The sequence below is a fragment of the Patagioenas fasciata genome, chromosome Z, assembly GCF_037038585.1.
Source record: "Patagioenas fasciata isolate bPatFas1 chromosome Z, bPatFas1.hap1, whole genome shotgun sequence".
Taxonomy (NCBI): Eukaryota; Metazoa; Chordata; class Aves; order Columbiformes; family Columbidae; genus Patagioenas; species Patagioenas fasciata.
In genome coordinates this window covers 35,608,720-35,628,334 of record NC_092560.1, presented here as the reverse complement: position 1 = coordinate 35,628,334, position 19,615 = coordinate 35,608,720, and the positions used below count along the sequence as shown (strand labels likewise).

General features: G+C 36.6%; 1 protein-coding gene and 1 long non-coding RNA gene across 5 annotated transcripts in view; one reads left to right on the top strand and one right to left on the bottom strand.

The window, feature by feature from the left end:
• The window catches only part of AUH (AU RNA binding methylglutaconyl-CoA hydratase), a 118,756-nt gene that overhangs the window by 87,727 nt on the left and 11,414 nt on the right, over window positions 1-19,615 (top strand). For 3 of the 4 annotated variants that reach the window (XM_065861645.2, XM_065861644.2, XM_065861642.2), the window contains 4 exons: window positions 12,838-13,025; window positions 14,694-14,744; window positions 16,505-16,552; window positions 17,323-19,228. In XM_065861645.2, the coding sequence (XP_065717717.1) occupies window positions 12,838-13,025; window positions 14,694-14,744; window positions 16,505-16,552; window positions 17,323-17,400 (365 nt within the window). In that variant the 3' untranslated portion in view covers window positions 17,401-19,228. Of the gene's footprint in view, window positions 1-12,837; window positions 13,026-14,693; window positions 14,745-16,504; window positions 16,553-17,322; window positions 19,229-19,615 lie in introns of those variants that run through there. The other variant, XM_071801773.1, reaches the window with a different exon arrangement.
• LOC139826368 (uncharacterized) lies at window positions 5,909-12,078 on the bottom strand. The gene is made up of 2 exons (XR_011736355.1): window positions 11,898-12,078; window positions 5,909-7,930 (listed from the first exon to the last, which is right to left on the bottom strand). It is a non-coding gene; the product is annotated as an uncharacterized lncRNA (long non-coding RNA).

Sequence of the window (19,615 nt, the reverse complement as noted above, 5' to 3'; positions counted from 1 at the left end):
TTCTTTCATCTCCTGACTATCCTTCATTTTTAGAGAAAATGTTAAGTGGTTAACAGATTATAGATTAATTAATATAATACATACCTTTCCCTTTTTGAACAAAATCATATTAGCCCAGTTGTGATACACTGAGATACTTTTTTGTGCAATTTGTAAATTGTAAGAAGTGTAATCAAGTTTGTAAATTTAGAAACTTCCACATCTGCTGTAACACATCATCTTAGATTTCGCCCCTCTGCTATTAAAGAAGCAAATTTATCCTGTTACATAGTGGTTGCCAGACTTGGACTAATCAGGACCACAGAAGTTGCAAAACAGCTTCTTATATATCTCCCTTCCCTTGTTCTGAGATAATGCATGTAAGGTGTTAGAGCTAAGTGAAACTATTAAACCTTTTTGGTGCTGCTAGAGTTTGGATGTGCAAATAATGTTCAATAAAAATGGATCCCTGTCTTTGCATGTGGGAAGCTGTAGTAGTATTAGCTGTTACTAAGAGTGAGGAAACAGGTAGAAGGAATGCTTTTGTTAGTGCATACAAATTTCTGCCTTTTCTGTGTTAATAAATAAATTAGAACAGCAACCTACAACAACAACTACTCAGTTACAGATATTAGAAATGGACAATTTCTGTGTTTAGTGTTATTGCTCAAGAGTTTGGAGGCAGAGAAGATCAAAAGCATTAGACTTAGCTTTTGTTTCTACTAAATAATAGAATATAATTACTCGAGGGTTTTGAAGCACGGAAGGTAAAAAATACTTGTCTTTAGTTTCCAGTAAAAAGAATAAGCAAAACCAATTGATTATGTCAAAATATAATCGAACTTATTTCTTCCAGAGGTTCAGTAACGTAATTTAGGATGCTGTTGTAAAATACAGTCATGGATCATTTATACAGTCATGAATAAAGGGCAAACTTTGATATTTGAATTACATTGTGTGGTTGCCATCATGGCACTGTCAAACACTGATGGGTTTCTTGGAAAACACAACTAACCCAACTCAAGAACTCTTTAAGTATAGTGTAAAAGATGAATGAAACTTCTGACATTTCTCTGAAGTTGAAGCACAGCTTTGTAATTAACTGTGGCTCCATTTTCAGCTGCTGCAGGGTTGAAGACCTTGAAGTAAGTAGGATCTATCTGTATAGGTAACATGAGGAGAAACTTCTTTGCTTTGAGAGTGCCAGAGCATGGGAACAGGCTGCCCAGAGAGGTGGTGCAATCTCCTTCTCTGGAGACATTCAGGACCTGCCTGTACACATTCCTGTGCGATCTGCTCTGAGTGAACCTGCTTTAGCACGTGGGTTGGGCTGGATGATCTCCAGAGGTCACTTCCAACCCCAACCATTCTGTAATCCTGCAATACAAAAAAGTAAATCTGTTCTACTTATGATCAACATTAAAGTTGAAGCAAATGAAAAACATATCCTTCATAGGGGTATGAATAGTGTAATTCAGTTTTTTATTAAATAGTTTACCTATTTTGATATCTAGCACTACTGAATAATAGTACAGAGTCTAATTGTTTCCATTTCATATTCATTTTTGACTATATTATGTAAGAGAGAAAAATAGCTTCCAAACTCATAATGAATTCATTGTATGTCTGGTATTTTTCTTCAATTTCCAGAAAATTCAACAAATGAAATGGTAATTGTGTAGCGTGCCTTAAAAGAACAGCTGCACAAGTTAGTTCACCACAAAACAAGTTGGACGAAGTGATTTATGAAGTACTGTTTCCTTAATTATTTCGCAGAACCTCTCTGACTCTGGAGACTTATTTGAGCCAACTATTACAAATCTCTGAATTTCAGAAATAATAGATTCCTGTCTTTCCTTCTTTACCTTCATTTTTCATCATGTATTTTCAGTTTATGACCAAGAATGACTTTTTTTTCCCTGATTCTCAGACACAACTGAAAACAAGCTTATAGGAAAAATTGCCATGAGAGCAATTAATCCTTTGTAGCCTTATACTAATAACTCTGTATTAAAGATCTTTATATTTTAATACGATTTTGAGATCTGAGAAAGCAGTGTTAATCAGATGACTGAGTTAATCTCAGTTTTCTCTTGACAGCTAATTCTTACTGTACGATTCTAAGTTTTGTGAAATTGTAAAGAAACTAGGAACACAGGGGGTAATGAACTTGACATAGATGTGTTTTAAGCAAAAAAACCCACAGAATTCAGTCTCTCAGAGGCCTACCCTGATGCACTTTTTTAACCTTATTTTTGCATCTGGGCATCCAGAAAGATGAATGACTATGCTGAAATTTACATTAGCCAAACTAAAAGAGGATGAAATAAGTTAGTTTAATTTTGACCCTTTAATTCAATATACTAATATCATTAATACCTGCCAGAAGGAATAACTGTTTGTTAGTTCATTATGAATGGAGTGAAATTATCGTTTTAGCTTGGGACTATGAGGTCCTCATAATAAGCTTTCTTGGCTCTTGATTACGCAGAACGATAAAACATATTCGTTGGCTCGACAGAATTTGGATAGTCCTAAGAATGTTTTCTAGGTCTTTCTAGAAAAGAACCAAGCTAAAGGAAGCCCTCATTTGCCCTGTTTCTAGGAAGTATAGTGATAATCTTTCCACAAAAAGAAGAAATTCTGGAGCTTTTCACAGGGCCATGGGAAACTCTGCTTTCAGTTACAGTCATCTATTCCAGCTCCCTGTAAGGGCTACTCCCTACACTTGATTTCATAGTGTTTTTTTCTTAAAAGAGTTCTCTCTCCGCATGCCCCTGTTCCCCATCCAGCATGTTTGCATGAAGCCACCATTGCTCTCATATTTAGGGAGCTAAAATGATCTGACTCACAATATTGTGGGGAATCATGACTGGGTCTAGTCTAACAAGCAGGGGGTGGTTGTGTGGGGGATTTGGGCCTACCAGCTTGAGCTTACCAGTGTGCACTTAGCTTTCTGTCCCATTACAAACCAGTAAGGAGAGGATGTGTGTGTTACCAGGCATGGGGGATTATGAGTGCAAAGCTATCAAAGTAGCTGCTGCTCAAGGATATTCTGTATGTACTGTGCAACTAGCATGTAAGATCACAATCGTATGTATTCTCTTTTTATATCAGTTCTAACAACCATAAGTTTCTTTGCCACAAATTCTCCCTGGTATAAAACAGTAGATGGCTTGAATACAAGGAGCAGACTAGAGAACAAAGATAAACTATTTTCTTTAGTAACACTTTAAAGTGTAGGTAGGATGGTTAAAAAAATCTGAAGGTTCAGCTCAGTGGCTGAACTAAGCTATCAATCAAAATCAAGTGATAAAACCAAAATGTTTTGTTTCAGATTAAATACAGTGTTTTGTTTCACCAGAAAGGATGTTTTAGGCTCTTAAAAAACCCGAAGGAAACAGAGATGCATGAACAAGCAACCAGATGACAGAAACTGAGAGAGCAATGTAGAGTGTCTCAAGTCATGTTTATGTTTTTTTATAAGATAAAAAACATACAGGCCATGCTAACACATTGCAAGTTTAACCTGCTTTTGGTATTCCATTGGATCTCTCCACAGAACACCTAGAGCTTGCTGTGTGGCCTTAAATTATACATGCACAGTAAGACACAGCCCTGTTTGGTTAGGATTAACAACAGAGGCGTGATAAAGTTTTTTAATTTCTGAGCTGCTTCTATGTTCCACTTGCAAGAAGAATAAATGCTACAGCCGAGGGTGGCTGAGGAAGAGAGCTGCCAGTCCTTAGGGTGAAACACATCTCATACTTCACATGGAAGACAGATGGGAATTCTGTCAAAAAATACTTTTTTTTTTTTTTCTGAGAAAGACTGAGGCCAAGAAGGTGATGTGGGTTTATACTTGCTCATCAAATTCCTAGCCTTGCAGGCAAATGGAGTCTACGAGGGTTTTCATTCACCATGTCTACTCGTTTTCTAAGGAATCCATGATTCTGTTCTGATTTCAAGGGTAAAGTGCCCTATTATTAAAGAAAAAAATATTTTTTTTTTCTTAAGTTTGTTGCTCATGTACTACATCACAGTATGTTTGGGATTGGAAGAGACCTCAGAAGATCATATTCTCTGCAGGGCTCTGAAACAGAACTTTTGATGTCTCCACACTCTAGTAAAATGTTCATAAACTGCTATGGATTTGGGATAGCTCTGCAAGTGTAATCAAGCAGGTGAATTGCTGCCAGAGAAGGCTCAAAGGATCTGCATGTAGGAGTGCCCAGAGGGATCCAGAACTAGGAGCACAGGGGTCTTCAGCCACACCTGGAAGCACAAGGGATTGAACAGCTGGGTCTGCTCACATCAGTGGTCCTGCCTGAAGGGCAGGGCGAGGCCAGCTAGGGAGCAGTGAGTGATGCTCCCTATCTTGTTGATCCTCAGCATTTGTTATAAACTATTATTAATGACTCATGTTAATGAAAAGATACTTATAATATTTCTTTTTTTTTTTTTTAATAAATGCAGTGTTTCTGGCAACCATCCTAGCTCTTGCTGTTGATGGATTCATTTCTTCATTACCTCCTGCATATGTAGCCCAAATTGTCTCTCTTCCTGGAATTTAGATGTGGATGTAAAGAAAATAAAATTACCATGTAATTTCTTTGATCCTTAAAACTGTAAAGGTCCATGAAAGCCAACTCATCTGTGTGTGATTAGGTGACAGAAGAATCTAATTAGCACTAGCTTCTCCATCTATATGGAAAGACTTGCCGTTGCGTACAGCCGTTTTGCATTGTATGCTATAAACAATGATTTTTCTTCTGTATTACTATGTCACAGCAGCAGACAAGAGGAATATAAGAGGTGTTTTCTTAATGTAATTCCTTTCCTTAGTGTTTTAAGAGTTTGACAGCTACAGCCTAGGAATAATCACTTATTTAATCTCTGTCTTTGTTGATTTCCTATCACATATTGGCTTTTGATTTCTCTGAGGAATTATGCATTGACTAGAAGGTGATGGAAGAGCTATGTTTTTCTGTTAAGGAAAAACATCTGAGTAATCTCAAACGATAAAATGTTATAGTACCAGTTTGTACTTATTGGGGTAGGTCCACTGTTGCACAGGAACCACTCTAGTAGAAGATCTATCCTGTATGTGTTTAAGGTTGTTATATATCTTTACACAAAACTATATACATATTAAAGTGATTTTTTAAATTAATTTGGGCTGTAGTGTCTCTTAAATTTCTGATTCTTGGAATTTTACAATGTGAATTGAATGAAATAGTGTTTATCAGCAAGGGAAGAAGAGTAGTTTCAAATGTACCATCTGTTGTCTGTTAACAGTAGTGTAACTCGAAACAGTGTGCTAGTCCTACCTGCCCTCTCTCAGCTGAACCTGAACAGCAATATAGGGAACCAAGGGTCAGTCAAAAGTAGTAGAAAGTAGTAAAGAGGTGTGATTTCCTGGTAAGGACATGAATAAATGAACAGTTTGGATGTTCTTCCAATTGCTTTAGTTTATGTTTAATTTGTAACCTTTCAGTCTTTGAATAGTTGGTCTTTTGTATGGTCTGGAGGGTATCTGCTGCTCTGCAGTATAGCTGAATAGTGACTGAATCATATTTGTACAGTGAATAAGAAGTTTTCTGTAGAGCCTGTAAAGGATGATCCTGCTTTTGGAAAAGCTGTTTGTCTCCCAGCCTATGTCATAGGCTTCTAAGCTGGTGTGTTCAGTCACTTAAACTGCAGCTTCTTAGACATCAGTTCACTGATTTTAGTATTTTGATAGGCAGTTCAGAAATATTGAGCATGAAAACGTGAACCCAAAGTCACTAGCACTGCTTGTGTCTCTGAATAAAATGAGTCTTTCATTGTCTCAAGCTAGGCATGCAAATATCCATGTGATCATAATTAGTGCATAGAGAATGTCCTATAACATAAACTGGATACATGTTTATATGTAATTCAACTTGAGTTAAATATATTCTGTGTATTAATTTCTAATATAAGTTTTGATTATTCTTGCAGGTACATAATATACTTACAAGGAATAACAAGTACTGTAACATTCAGAATACAAATTAAGATGCACAGATAACGTTTCAATTATTTATGTCGCGTACAGAATTTTTAAGAACAGCAGTGATTATTTCTCGCGTATCAACTATCACTGTAAAATAACAAATAGAAGGATCAATCTGGAAAGTAAAAAGACGAGAATGCCATTCTGACACTTCTAGACAGTGCTACAAAATCCAACAGATAAAGCTGAAAAAGTTTGGAGTATTTCTGAGTATCAGACTTGGTGTCTCAAAATTAAGTTCCAGTTTACTGAAGAGGTCGCTTTTTGCATTGCAGATCGTTAGATTAATGCATGCCAGCTTTGAATGATTTGGCCATTTTTTTTGGTAGAGTCTGTGTCTTAAAAGCACTGTAAAATGTTATAGACGTTGTGTTATAGCCTACGTACCTGGCTAGGTGCAGTGTAGCTGTAGTGTATGGCTGTGTCATCTGAGGCAACATCCTACTCAAGATGAAAAATACAGTTTGCCAGGTATAAGTTCATTTTATATGTGTTTATCGGTAGGGAGAGCGCTCTGGCTTCCTGGGATTCGACAGCTGACCCGGGCGGGACTGTGTACTCCTGCAATCTTATTGGCTTTTCTCTGGGCTCCCATTCTGTTAACCACTGGTTCTCCTTTCTTTAGAGCTGCTCAAGTCAGAGAATTTCAGGGATGCCTAATTTCAGGGGTAAACTCTTAAAGACCCATTTATTTGGAAGACTTGAAAGCAGATTAATTTGATAGTAGTCAGGATGGGAGAAAGAAAGGAATAGGAACCTGTTTGGAGGGTTAGCAGAGTGATGGTTTGGGGGTGACAAGAGTGATGAATTGAATTGCTGTGTGGAAGAATAAAATGGTGGATTTCCATAAGTAGAGCACTGAAGTGAGGAAAACATTCAAGTCACTTGCTCATAAGCAGTGAAGACTTCAGATTTAGTAGTCTGGTCTTTGGTTTGCTTGTATTTCTTTAGTTCATTTCTATTTGCTAAAAACTAAAGCAGTTGTCCCAGCTGGGGACTGTGATCTCATTCAAAATGTAAATAAAAATAGGATACCACTGTGGTAATTATTTTTTTCTGCATTTCACGTGCCCTGAATAATGATAATAGTTTTTCTCGTGCCTTTTTTTTTTGTCCAGTTTTTCACATGAATTTTAGCTGTCATACTAAATCCAAAACTGTAAGAACATGGACCATAAAATTATTTATTTAAAATACAAGTGTTTTTTTTTTTACTAATATTACTCATAAACCTCACATGATTTGTAAAATATAATCATACGGAGCAGCACTGGTCTAAGCCTCCTACCTGTTGTTACAGCTGAGTAATGACTTCATGAATGTGTGGGTGTAATTTTGAAAGTGAAAAATGCCTCGTCTTGGGCCATTAATTTCTATCTACAGCAAGATGACTTACGTTTTAATGTGCATGTACTTTAGAATTTTGTTTAAATTCACTTTCTGTCATTGCATTCCCAAAAGACAATAAGACCAGGGCTCTATCTGGAGTAATAGAAGGGGATGTGGCCTTACTGAATGTCTGTGTGTGATCATACTTGTTGCATTCGTTGACGTTTAAATTAAAGTTAATAAGTAGATTAATGACATTTCTCTCTTCTTCCTCAAATAATGTCAGTTAAAAAAGATAAGGCAGATTGTCAGCATGTGCACTGCTAATACAGTGAGTCTGGGGAGCCCAAGGGTGGTGACACAGATCTGTGCTTGTCAAGCGGTGTTTAGTCTGACGGTGGAGTCTGTGCCTTGGTTGTACCACGCTTGTCAAGGAAATGTGGAGTAAGCTCCTTACGCCTGGTATGGATTCCCTCTTGAGGTGTTGTCCATTTTATAGGAATCAGGTTCCAGATACATTTTTTGGTTCCATTCATTTCATGTATGCAGCCATCTGCTGGGAAACCATCTTCTCTCTTTCGCAATCTACAAAAGGATTACATATTTTGAAAATAAATTAGTTGTGATTATTTAACTGCTAGTGAATTCTGAAAGTGTATTTACACTCTGCCTCATGCATTGTGAAGGTTCATGTATCTTCAAGCCAAGTAGAACATTCTTCTGATTCAAGCTGCCACCTTCAAGCCACCCATGCGTGGCAGTTTGGTATATTCTAGGCATTTTTCAGGTAGGTTTTAAAATAAACCAATCCACAGGCACAGATGAATAAAACAGATCATGAACATTAAGGACTGATTTGCAAATTAAGTCGATAGTTTTGGACCTGGGGCTTGCTGCTGCCAGGCTGGCATAGGTCATGGGTCATCCTGCCTCTTCCACCTTCAATAGGGTTGTGTTGGACGTTCCTGCAGGGCTTTCTTCAGCTTGACTGGCAAGGCAGACTTCCATGAGCCCTTTTGGCAGCCTGTTATGAGATGTTGCTCAAACAACTTCTCTCCAGTCACTATGGACCCCGGGGCAAGCTCTGAGCCAGCCTCGGGCTGCTGTCTCAGGCTTTGCTCAGGTCTCCAGGCTTCTTGCAAGCAAAGACTTACGTGGCCAGACATGAGAGCAGCCTTGGCTGCCACCTGCTCCTCATCAGCACTGCGCTTTTTCCCCTTTGCTGAGATAATATTTTGTTTCTTTTCTTCTCTTCTCCATCCTGTTTTTACACTATCACTAGCAACTTTGTTTTTGTCTTGCCTGGTCTAAGTTGTTTCTGGTTGTTGGTTGGTTATCCAGTGTCTGCCAGTGAAGGGCCCTTCCTGTTTTCCTCTGTGAAAGGATTTGGGGTGCCTGAGCCCAGGAAGAGTTATACCTGGACTAAAGCTGGCTGAAGCGTGTACAAATTTGCAGGATCGAGGCCTCATCTGGGAAACAGTCTGATGGAAACTTGGTGTTAAATGTAGTCTTGCTAGAGTGTTTAGGCTTTTAGAGTGTTTAATATTTTGAAAATTGCTTAACTTATCAGTGGATGTCAGGTACTTTAAAAGTGGAAAATATGCTTGTTACACAAGCTTTTAAAATACAACTTACATGACTGAAAAGTATTACATTAAAATAATAATTTTATCCATCTTAGTGTATTTATGGTCTCATATTTTTAAGGATTTGGTGTTATGCACAGCAGGTTTTTGCATTCCGTATTTTTGTGAGTTTCAATGGAAAGGAGAAAAATCTACTCCTTGCAGCTTACTGCAAAAGAATCACAAGGATACATTTGAGCCATTTCTTGACTGACTGGAATAATTAGGATGTTGTGGCTGACAGAATTTGGTTTCACCATAGATTATTAATAAAACATTAGAAATGCACAGTAGTCTTTTAAAAAAAGAAATCTAGAAACCTGTCAGTTAAATCAGTCTAACTCAAATCAAACAAAGCTTGTGATAGAGACGATAGGATAGAAAGACTCATTTTTACTTGACTTAATAAACAGGTTTATTACTGAATTAAAGTTTGGATTTTTTGTCAGAACAGGATTTTTTCCAGTATGTTTTGACAGAGCCTTCAGCTATGAGAAACTACTGACTGTAGATATTCTCTGCCAGAATGATGAATCTATTTCCAGTAAGCGAGTTGCTTCATCTTGTTGGATATACTCTTGGGAATTTATCACGTAATTCCCTTAATCCAAACCAGTTGCGTACATATTTTGTAATTGATTAATTACTGACAGTAAATAAATATTCATACAAAATCAACTGTTTGTTAAAGAAAAAAAATACTGTTTAGTAATTTTCATACAAGAACTTAGCAGTCTTGTATTTACTGTGTCTTTTCACATGAACTAGAGTGTCATCTAGAACTGCTGTTTATGATTATTACAACATGTAATATATACCATCTCAGATAAGAACACATTGACATTGTAACTGTGTGTCAAATACTTTTATCAGCATACTGAGTAATACTAGATCACTAGTCCCTGAAATAACATGTCATTAAATTTGTGAAGATGAAACAACTATTCTTCCATCAAATTCTGCTCTACATTCAGATGAAATGCCTTGGTTAAGTAATGTCTTTGAAGACTGGGTGTTACTTCCTTTAGCTCTGATTGTAGTTGGCAGGCATTGTATGTTCTTTGTGTATTACCAAAACAGAACATCTATCTACAGCACATTCTGTCTTTTCTTCATAAATAGATGTAACTTTAGTGTGTTGGATGTATTTTGGTGTGTTGTTTGCATTTGATTACTTGGGTCTTACTGCTTTTGTGGGTGCCTATATCTTATTCCTACTACCGAATATATTGATTGATGCACTGAACTGCTGGCTTCTGTTCTGTGAATATTAATCAAACAATATACTCCTGCTTAATGGCTTTGCAGTGTAGGAGGCAGCCAAACAATGTAGACCATAGTCTGCTTTTTTTGCTCTTTAATCATTATTGTGTAAGACACTGGCAAGAACACTTCCCCCCCCCCACCCCCCAATCTATAAACACTATTTCATGCTTAAACATATCCATTGTTTGGTCAAAGTTATGAAATATTGTTGCTCAATTAAATATTGTTTTCAACATTTCCTGGTAAAAGCAGTAATAGAAGAGATAAAGCAGTAAAGGAAGGAGAGATAATTAAGTAGGAAAAAAGCCCCCAAACCAAAAACCGAAACACTAGGCATAGCAAGCAAGGAAGAAACAGAAGATATGAGGTCAGTAACTTCAGTGTCATATGGTTTCAGGTCTTGTGATTTGGATAAATAGTTTTCTTTAATCAAAAGCCAAACCTGATGGTTTTCTAGATTCCAGTACTATGCTGAAGGGGATAATTTCTGACTAAACTATTCTTAAAGAGAATCAGTGTAGACATCTGCTGTGTTCTGATGTGCACTTAAAACGGGTACAAGGATAGAGGCTGATTAAGGTGTGGCAGCTTCCTTGGATGAGAAATTAGAAGACATATTCAATACTTAAAACAAAAAAGCCAGCAAATGTTTGTTTGTGGTGACAGTATCAGAATCAGCAAGCTTCTTGAAAACACAGGTCACGTTTTATGGTATGTAGGTAATAAAGGTTGGTAGCTACAACTTTAGTCATCCTCTGTGATTCTCACCAGACAGGCAGCCAAGGCTAAACAGGAAGGCTTAGGCTTCAGGTTTTGTAGTATTTTACAAGGGGTTTTGTTTTAGTCTCACCTTCCTGTACCTGACTCCTTTCATAAAAATGCTCTAGAGTAGGAACTTTCTCTACATAATGCTGCTAGTAAAATTGCCCTCCTAGAACTGTCACTGGCTTAGCTGGACAACTAATAGAATTAGCGGCATTTATTGAACAGGAGTTCCTCTTGGTGTTGTCTGTTGCCCTTGAGCATTAGGACGGTCAGCATAGACAGACACTCTCAGAGTGTTAGGACCACAGAGAATATCACATTGTTTGTATTTACTAATGTTATTGTCCTACAAATTTTATTTTAATTGTTAGGCGTGTAAGCATTTTATTAATTCCTCCAGTCTCAGCCCACAAAATCTCAGTTTTCATTCTGGATCATGACTTTGTAATATTCTAGAAAGGCATAAGGCAGAAATCCCCTAAACATTCTGCATTTTTTACAGTGTAATATGTTCAAAGGCAGGTCTGTTTCTATGGAAAGGAATACAGTAGTACTGAAGCTTGTGATTCATGAAAAACAATAGTTGAAAGCTGAATCATTGAATCACAAAAAAAAATGTGTTTGTTTCCAGACAGTCTGTTTGTCTTAAATATATACTTAAAGTAAGGAAACATCAGTAGGAGAACTGAATGGCTTCAATAGAATACTGGCTTAGTCCACAGTGTCTAGTAGAAATTAAACTATTTTATATTAATTGAAAACACATTTATCCAGTGTTGTACCACCTTCCTTTGAACACCTATAAATATTCCTCTTGCATATAGGCATATATTTATATTTGTATATATTAGCATGCTTTTGCAGGAATAGCTATTTGGAAATAAATTTTTACTTACAGACTGTCTATATAAATTGGATATTTGTTTCAGATCCATGTGAAAATGGTAGACCTTGTATATTTTCAAAATCATTTCTCCTCGATGAAGGCCGTTTCCACGGTTTTAATTCATACAAGCATCTGCTTCTGCGATTTGAGTCTACTTCTTTGGTTTTGATAATGATTATTCCCCCATTCTTGTTGTGTGTCAATTCTGGAAAGTTAATTGTTAGTCCAGCTAGGCAATCTTCATGTGTCTGGTTAATGTAGTTACTGCTTATTGACCTTCTGAAAACACTGATCTGCCAAAGAAGTTTTTAACACAGTAAGAAAAGCTGACTTAAAGTTACGTGCTTTTCTCTGCTGATCCACATCTTCCGTTGTCCTTCTGTAGTTTTTGTAATCAGGATTTAAGATTTCAACAATAATATGGAAGTAAGAAGAGACAAAATCATGGCTTTTAAAGACATTGTCTAGTGGTTTGGGTTTAGTTTACGTATACATTTTTATTGTCCCTTATATATGTGAACTTTAGCATGGATTACAGTCTTGTTAGTTCTTCAAAAGTGTTCATATTATGGTGATTGTTATAAAAATCTACAGGTTGTTTAAAAGAAGCAGCATTTTGGGATATGGTAATTACTGGCAAGTAGTTTTCCTTCAGCTTTTGGCTGATTTGAATAGGGTAACTTGTCTGTAATCAAACATAATCTTTATTAGTATTACCTCTTTTCAGTTATTTATACGTCTTTCCAAGAAACAGAACAATTGATTTCATTTTAGATGTAGTTTCAAAATGGAAGAAGGCATTTAGACGTGCCTTTGTATGACAGTTTAATTTCTGTACGTTCATATAATTGTTTATGGAACTAAATATTTGAACCAAACAAGGCATCTACATTTGTGGTATAAATAGATGGGAAACTAATCCTTGCATTTTCTCTTTTTCTGAACTTTAGGGGGGACACAGAGATTACCTCGCACAATTGGAGTGTCTTTGGCAAAAGAACTCATCTTCTCTGCACGTATTGTAGATGGCAAGGAAGCAAAATCAATAGGATTGATTAGCCATGTGGTAGAACAGAATGAAGCAGGGGATGCTGCATACAGAAGAGCATTAGCTCTGGCAAGAGAATTTTTACCTCAGGTAAAACAAATTCTGTTCATTTTAGTTTTTACCAAACATAAAGACTGAAAAACAGCCACCTGTATTAAGAAGAAACATCATGAAGTTGTGTGTTGTTATGTGGAGAGCAATTGCAGGTTTTTTTCTCTCATCTATTGAGTGGTGTTATTTAGTTATTATTTCATAGTGAAGAAAAAAACCTCTTTTCCATCCTGTATTGTCATGATACAGTCTGTGTTTGTGTAGTGTATTTTGGCTTTCAAGTTTTAAACAGAAAAATATTGTAAGGGGTTTTTTTGGTAATGCAATTATCCCAGTAGGTTATTCTGTTGCTGCTGAACACTTTTGAAGAGAGGCAAAAAGGTCCATAGGAGAGTGGACATATCTCAGTGTCACTTCTGTTTTGAAAACAGAAAGCTAAATGCTATTTCAATATTAATGCAAAACTCATTTGCTAGTGGAAATTTTGCTTTCTGTCCTTTGTATATAAGCTTGATGAAAGAATCATGCTCTTACTATCATTTATTCAAAGTGACATCCTATCTCTGGCTTTCATAGGAGAATTGAAATGGGATTTGCTGAATCCCTCTGCTTTAAAACTTGAAAATATTAGGAAGAATTTTAAGTGTGACCTTCACAGGAGTCCTTGTGTTGGCTGGTTGCTACCTATTCCCCTCTTGCCATCGACTGCAAGCTGTTTGTTCAAGCTAGGAACTAAGTTTGGAGCTTTTGATAAACCTGCTTTTCAAGTGAAGGGTCCCAGGTAGCAATTCATAGGAGGCAGAAGAAGAAAATAATGAGGAAACCACTTTATTGGATCATAATTATAAGGACCAAAATTTTTAACTGAAAATGGAAAATGTTGCAAGTTAAATATGTGATTTAACATTGGTTATTTGTATGTCGAACACCCCCATAGAAAGACAAACATGAAAAATACAGTAGAAATTTTAACACACAGTTATTTTTCAAGGTCGATTTATATAGTTATCATTCCACATTGGAAACAGCTTGAAAGCCTTTGGCTTTTCCGAAAGCAGCAGGCTGCTTCTCTAAAGCCATGTCTGAACCTTCGGAAGCTGATGCAGATGGATAAGCACAGGACCGAGTTGATTCCCCAAGATGTCTCGCTGTTCTATGGCACGTTGGAGGAGAAGGGTGGAAATCTCTCTGCTCCCCGGGGTCCTCAGTTGCTCACAGAAGAGCATCACTTGACCAGTGCAGGCTTTACAGTAGTGTGTTTGAAGCTGCATCGGTTCATTTTATTTCATTATCACATCTTTTCATGTCTCTGCATTTTATGATAATAGGGACGTAAGATTGATGTTGTGAAGGCCTATAATGGTGTTTCTTAAGGTGTCTGTTCTGAGCCTTGTTTTGGAGGGAGTTGAGCAGTCTTGACAAGAGTGGACATGGTTAGCACCTTTGAAACATAAAATGAACACACTGCTTTAGTTAGGTTCTTCTGAAGACAGTACATTGCACTTTTTCTCAATACTGGAACTGTCAGTTTGGAAGCAAATGTCTACTATAGTGGTGTAATTTAGGATACTTGATCTATTTACTATAAATTTAATAAAAGTCCAAAGTCTATAAGGTCCTAATATAAGAACATTGGTATGCAGACGCTTCACTGCATAATCTTGTAGATTTTGATGGTATGTAAATAAGCTTTTTCTTTTATTTTAGGGACCAGTCGCAATGAGAGTTGCAAAACTGGCCATCAATCAGGGAATGGAGGTAAGAGTCTGTACTTTTTTTAAGAGTAAGCAGAAGTCAAGCTGGCAACAAGTTTACCATGGTGATTTTTTTTCTAGAACTGTTTTTAGTTTCTCACTGTGTAGTCTTTCAAAATCCATTTTGTCAAAACTTTTTAAAAGATCAAATGCAGGGGTTTTTTTTGTGTGAAACTCCTAGACTAGAGTTGATGCAGATTTCTGTAACAGGGCTTAGTAACCTCATGTCTGTCCAAGAGTAATGCACTTTGCCAATTATTAATACTAGAAAGTAAACATAAACTACTATGAATAAGTTGTATTTCAAATGCTGGGTAGAACAAAACCTCAGAGTCATGCTCTAGCAAGTCCGTCAGTTCCCTCAGTGTTTAGTAACTGATAAAGTTAATGAGAAGAAGGTACAGTGTTTAATAGTTTAGTAGAGGTTAGTTTTAAAACTGTATGTGGAGTCTGATTTCATATTTGATTCTGATTGCCACTTCTTCTTGAACACTATTAACCTAACTGTAAAGCTCATTAAAATCTAGCCTTGAACACATCTGGACGTGTGTTTTACTTGTAAATCATCTTGCTGAGCTCTGCAGGACTGTTTGTATTTAAAATTAAGCACATACATAAGTGCTGCACCAGGACACCTTATAGCTCAGCCTGGGACAACAGGAAGGGGATCTTACCACGTGCAACATCTGAATCCAAGAAGACAAATTTACGAATGGTCTTCTTTTTCTTGAAGTGACATAATTGAGTTCAGCCAATGCCACCAGTAAATTTTGGCCTGAGAACCAAACTCAGGTACTGTTGTGCAAAGAGTATGTTTGTTAGGTTTCCACAGCAAGTGATGATGGAATTCAAGATTTAATTCAGTGGTACCCAAGGTTCAAAATGCTACAGGCTAAATTATCTAGCTGCCAGGTATGGTGGACTGAAAGGTCAGAATCATGTTTTTTTATAGAATTATGGACAATAGGGTTAGAAGGATTCGTCTTGAGGCCCCAAGACGAGATCTAGTGTATGAAAACCCATCAAGCCCAATGTCCATTCAAGCTGGTTTTATAAACCCTCCATGGCAGAGATTTCATGGCTTCCTTTGGCAAACTGTCCTGTAGCTGATCTCCCCTTGACAAATTGCTTGTGGTGCATTGTTGTTTTCCTTTCAGTGGCCCTGTGGAGAGCTGGTAGGTTCTGCAGCAGCTGATGCTTAAGACAGGTAGAAAAGTAGTGAGGGGAAAACTCTTCAGCTCTTCTGACCAGCTCACAAAGTAAAAAATGTTCTTGAAACTAGGTGATGATGCAGGATGGCCATTGACCTATTTTTTAATTTTAAATCCTTTTAAACTTGAATTTATGTTTACTTTATGTCATGACATCATGTTTTCATATGACATTTTGAAGATAACTTGTTTCAGAACAAATTTTAAATTATCATGCAGTACATTACGTCTTTTTCCTTGTAGTAAATGGAATTATTATAAAAGTGCAAGTAGCTAATGGTTTTTAGTGCAGATGGTTTGTAGTGAAGGACATGCATTGTTTTGACAGTGTATTACATACTAATTGTATTGCCCAGTAAGGAAACTGTTACCCAAATACTAACCACTTCCACCACATGGCAGTGTAGCATTTCCATGTTAAAGTAGAGAAGAACTTTGCAGATATATTTTAGTATGTGGCATAGAAACACGGTATTTAAGTCAGCTGTCAGGAAATGATATAAAATAAATATACAAAAATATGCTTTTAAAAACATTGTATTCTTTCCCTCAGGTCGACTTAGTAACAGGTTTAGCAATTGAAGAAGCTTGTTACGCTCAGGTATGTAACTAGGATTACATTAAAAAAAACCCTAGATATTACTTTATGATTTCTTCTGCAAATATTTTGGCATTCTATTTAGACCTTCCTTCTGCTTACTTTAGTTTTATAAGGCGTTTAAGGAAGGAGGTGTAGTTTAGGACAAAAACTTAGGGTGAGGATGGCGAAGCACCACCAGCCGCATCCCTAGCCAGTCGTGCTCTGCTGTGCATCTAGTCCAAGAACTGCTGTGCTCTTGCTTTGTTTCGGTGTAACATGAAATAACATGAAGGATGCTTCACTGCTTTGCTAACATGTGCCACTAATGGCATATGCGCTAGCCAACAGAAAATTGGGGCAAACCTCTTTGCAAGTATAACATGGGAACCATGTATTTAAGTTGGTATGTTCTTGGGCTTTGAGACAAGTTTTTGATCATGGAAATAGAAGCTTCAGCACTAAATGCTTATTTAAAACATATGATCTGATTAATAACCTATTTCTCTTCACCTCACTCCCCACCCCCCAAAAAAAAAACTCAAAAAACAACCCTAAAGAGTTTCTCACAGTCATCCATTTAGAGAAAAGATAATCCTCCCAAATTATTTCTTAGCCTTCTATTGCCCCTTTGAAGTGTCTGGTAGTTCCCTGTATCTGACTAGACATTGCTGTTTTCACTTTTCTGTTGTATAATGTGTTGCATGCTGGATGTCTTGCAGAATTGGGATTTGTGTGATGTTTTTATTATTGTTTTTGGCTTCAATAATGAATTGTTACTCGACTCATTGCAGACTATTCCAACAAAAGATAGAATTGAAGGTCTTCTTGCATTTAAGGAGAAGAGACCTCCTCGCTACAAGGGAGAATAAAAGAAGCTGATGCCTTTAAAAATACAAGGGGATAATACTGCTATGAGGACCATTAAGGTGCACTTTCCATCCACACCTGGAATATCGCAACCACCAAAGTCACAGCAAATCATACTGATGTTACAGCATTTTGAATGTGTCCATGCTTGTACTGGACCCAGATAGAAATGTGTGTCAACTCATGCTATTTACAATTTCTGAAGGTTCTTCTGTGTATTGGCGAGATCACAGGTTCATGCAGCATTTTTAAAATTTCATATGTATGAAACATAGCATTCCACAGTTGAAAGAGCTCTGTAAATTCTTTATATAGACAAAACCTATATGTAATGTTAAGTATAGATCTGCTGTATCGTTTTATCAAAAGAAAAGTGACTACTGAACACCTAAAATAAGAACTTGTACCAAATATGCATTAAAATGATTCTGTATATCAGTAAAAATTATATTTGAGTAGTCTACCTGAATATGTACATTATTAATAAAGCTAAAGGAAATGAAAAGGATTATTGTTTGGAAAATGTTATGCTTTATTTATCTGACTTACACTATTCTCAGTAAAACAAAATTAACTTTAACACATAAAACCATTGTTTTATGAAGTCATTACCATTATATTCATTTAATTGTATTAAATGAAGACATTTTCGAGGCCAGCCTTTAATTATGCATTCTTGTATGTTAAACCTGGCTTTGTCTTGCATTCATTGAACATATCATCTGAGCAGCACTGTCTGCTGTGAAGGAACTTTACTTCACTTGCCCCAGTTATTTTAAATTTTCGATGATTGTATTAAAGATTGTTTAGCAGGGATGCGACTAATGCGCTGTTAAAGACACTAGAATTCTCTTAATTTCCAGAATATTCCTTTTGCAGGTCCTGATAACATATATTTATATACAACAGGGATGATATTGAAATGTTCTTTATTCGATGGTGGCCTCAGGGTTCTTTTCATACATTGAAAGAGAAATCCAGTAGGTTGCGAGGTGAGAAAACTGTTGTGATTTGTACTGTATATTTGCTGTGGACATGGCATATCAACAAATGTCTGGAAATAACCTCTTAGAAAGTATTTTTGTTAACTTGACTGGAAAATAAACATGCTTTAGCAGTCAGAGGCTGTCTTTTTCTATGAAAACATATTTCTTCCTGTTTGTTTACTATTGGCTCACGAAACTTGTGCATGCTCTGCTGTTTCTGCAACATTAACTGTGGTCACTGTCCATACCTATGATGATAAAGTAGCTGATCAACATGAAATGACAAGAACTCATTTAAATTCGTATTTAGACATATCATTACATGTAAATTGATTATAACTGGTAGAGCACACACTTTGTTGACTGGTAAACTTGCTGAGTCGATCGTTTCATGCTCGAAAATTTGCAAATAAAGTACTGGTGCTTGTTTTGATAGTCGTATAAAGCCTAGAGGGTCATTTTCTTGTGTTTTTGAAGTGCTAACATGTCATTTTCATTTTTACTGAGTAAGAAATAATTATGTTAATAGGAGAAAAAATATTAAGTCTATGCTGATGGGTTTCTGTTTCGTAACTTTGATATACAGTCTGGTTATTGAGCTGCCTCTGTTTTTCTAACAAGCACTGATTAAGTAGCTTCTGTGAATGTCTGTTAAAAAATGTAATAACTTTTAATAGTGTGGCATAAGACTGCATAGATTTGTGCCTTTAACTAGTAGTTTTGATCTCATAAAATAATTTTACTGTCACAATGGTCTCTCCATTTCTTTTCTCAGGAGAAGATACTGTCATCGTAGCAATTTGAGTCCCTTCTTTGAAGTCAACATTTTGAATATTATTATAAAGTGAGTACCAGTAGGACCATTTTTAAAGGTACTTTCTAGTGGTGTTGAACTAGTTGTAAAGGAAAAATGTTTCAACAAAATATGTGTTAAACACTTACTGTCTCTTTTATGAAGTCACACATTGTGATGGCTCTAGTGCTTGTGATTAATAGAGTATTAGAATTCTGCTTCCACAAGATGATGATTTGTAAGAGAAATACTCTTATAATATAGGCTGACTTTTCCTTAGGAAAGTTATGATCTGGAAAATCCTTCTTCAAGTGCTTAGGCTCAGCTCTTTCAGTCTTGGAAAAGCCGTGCTTTTCTCCACAATACCTCATGGGTGAGTGAGCCTGGTCCCCACTGGTTTCCTGAAGGGTTATCTGCTGGGACCTTGGCATAAGCAGC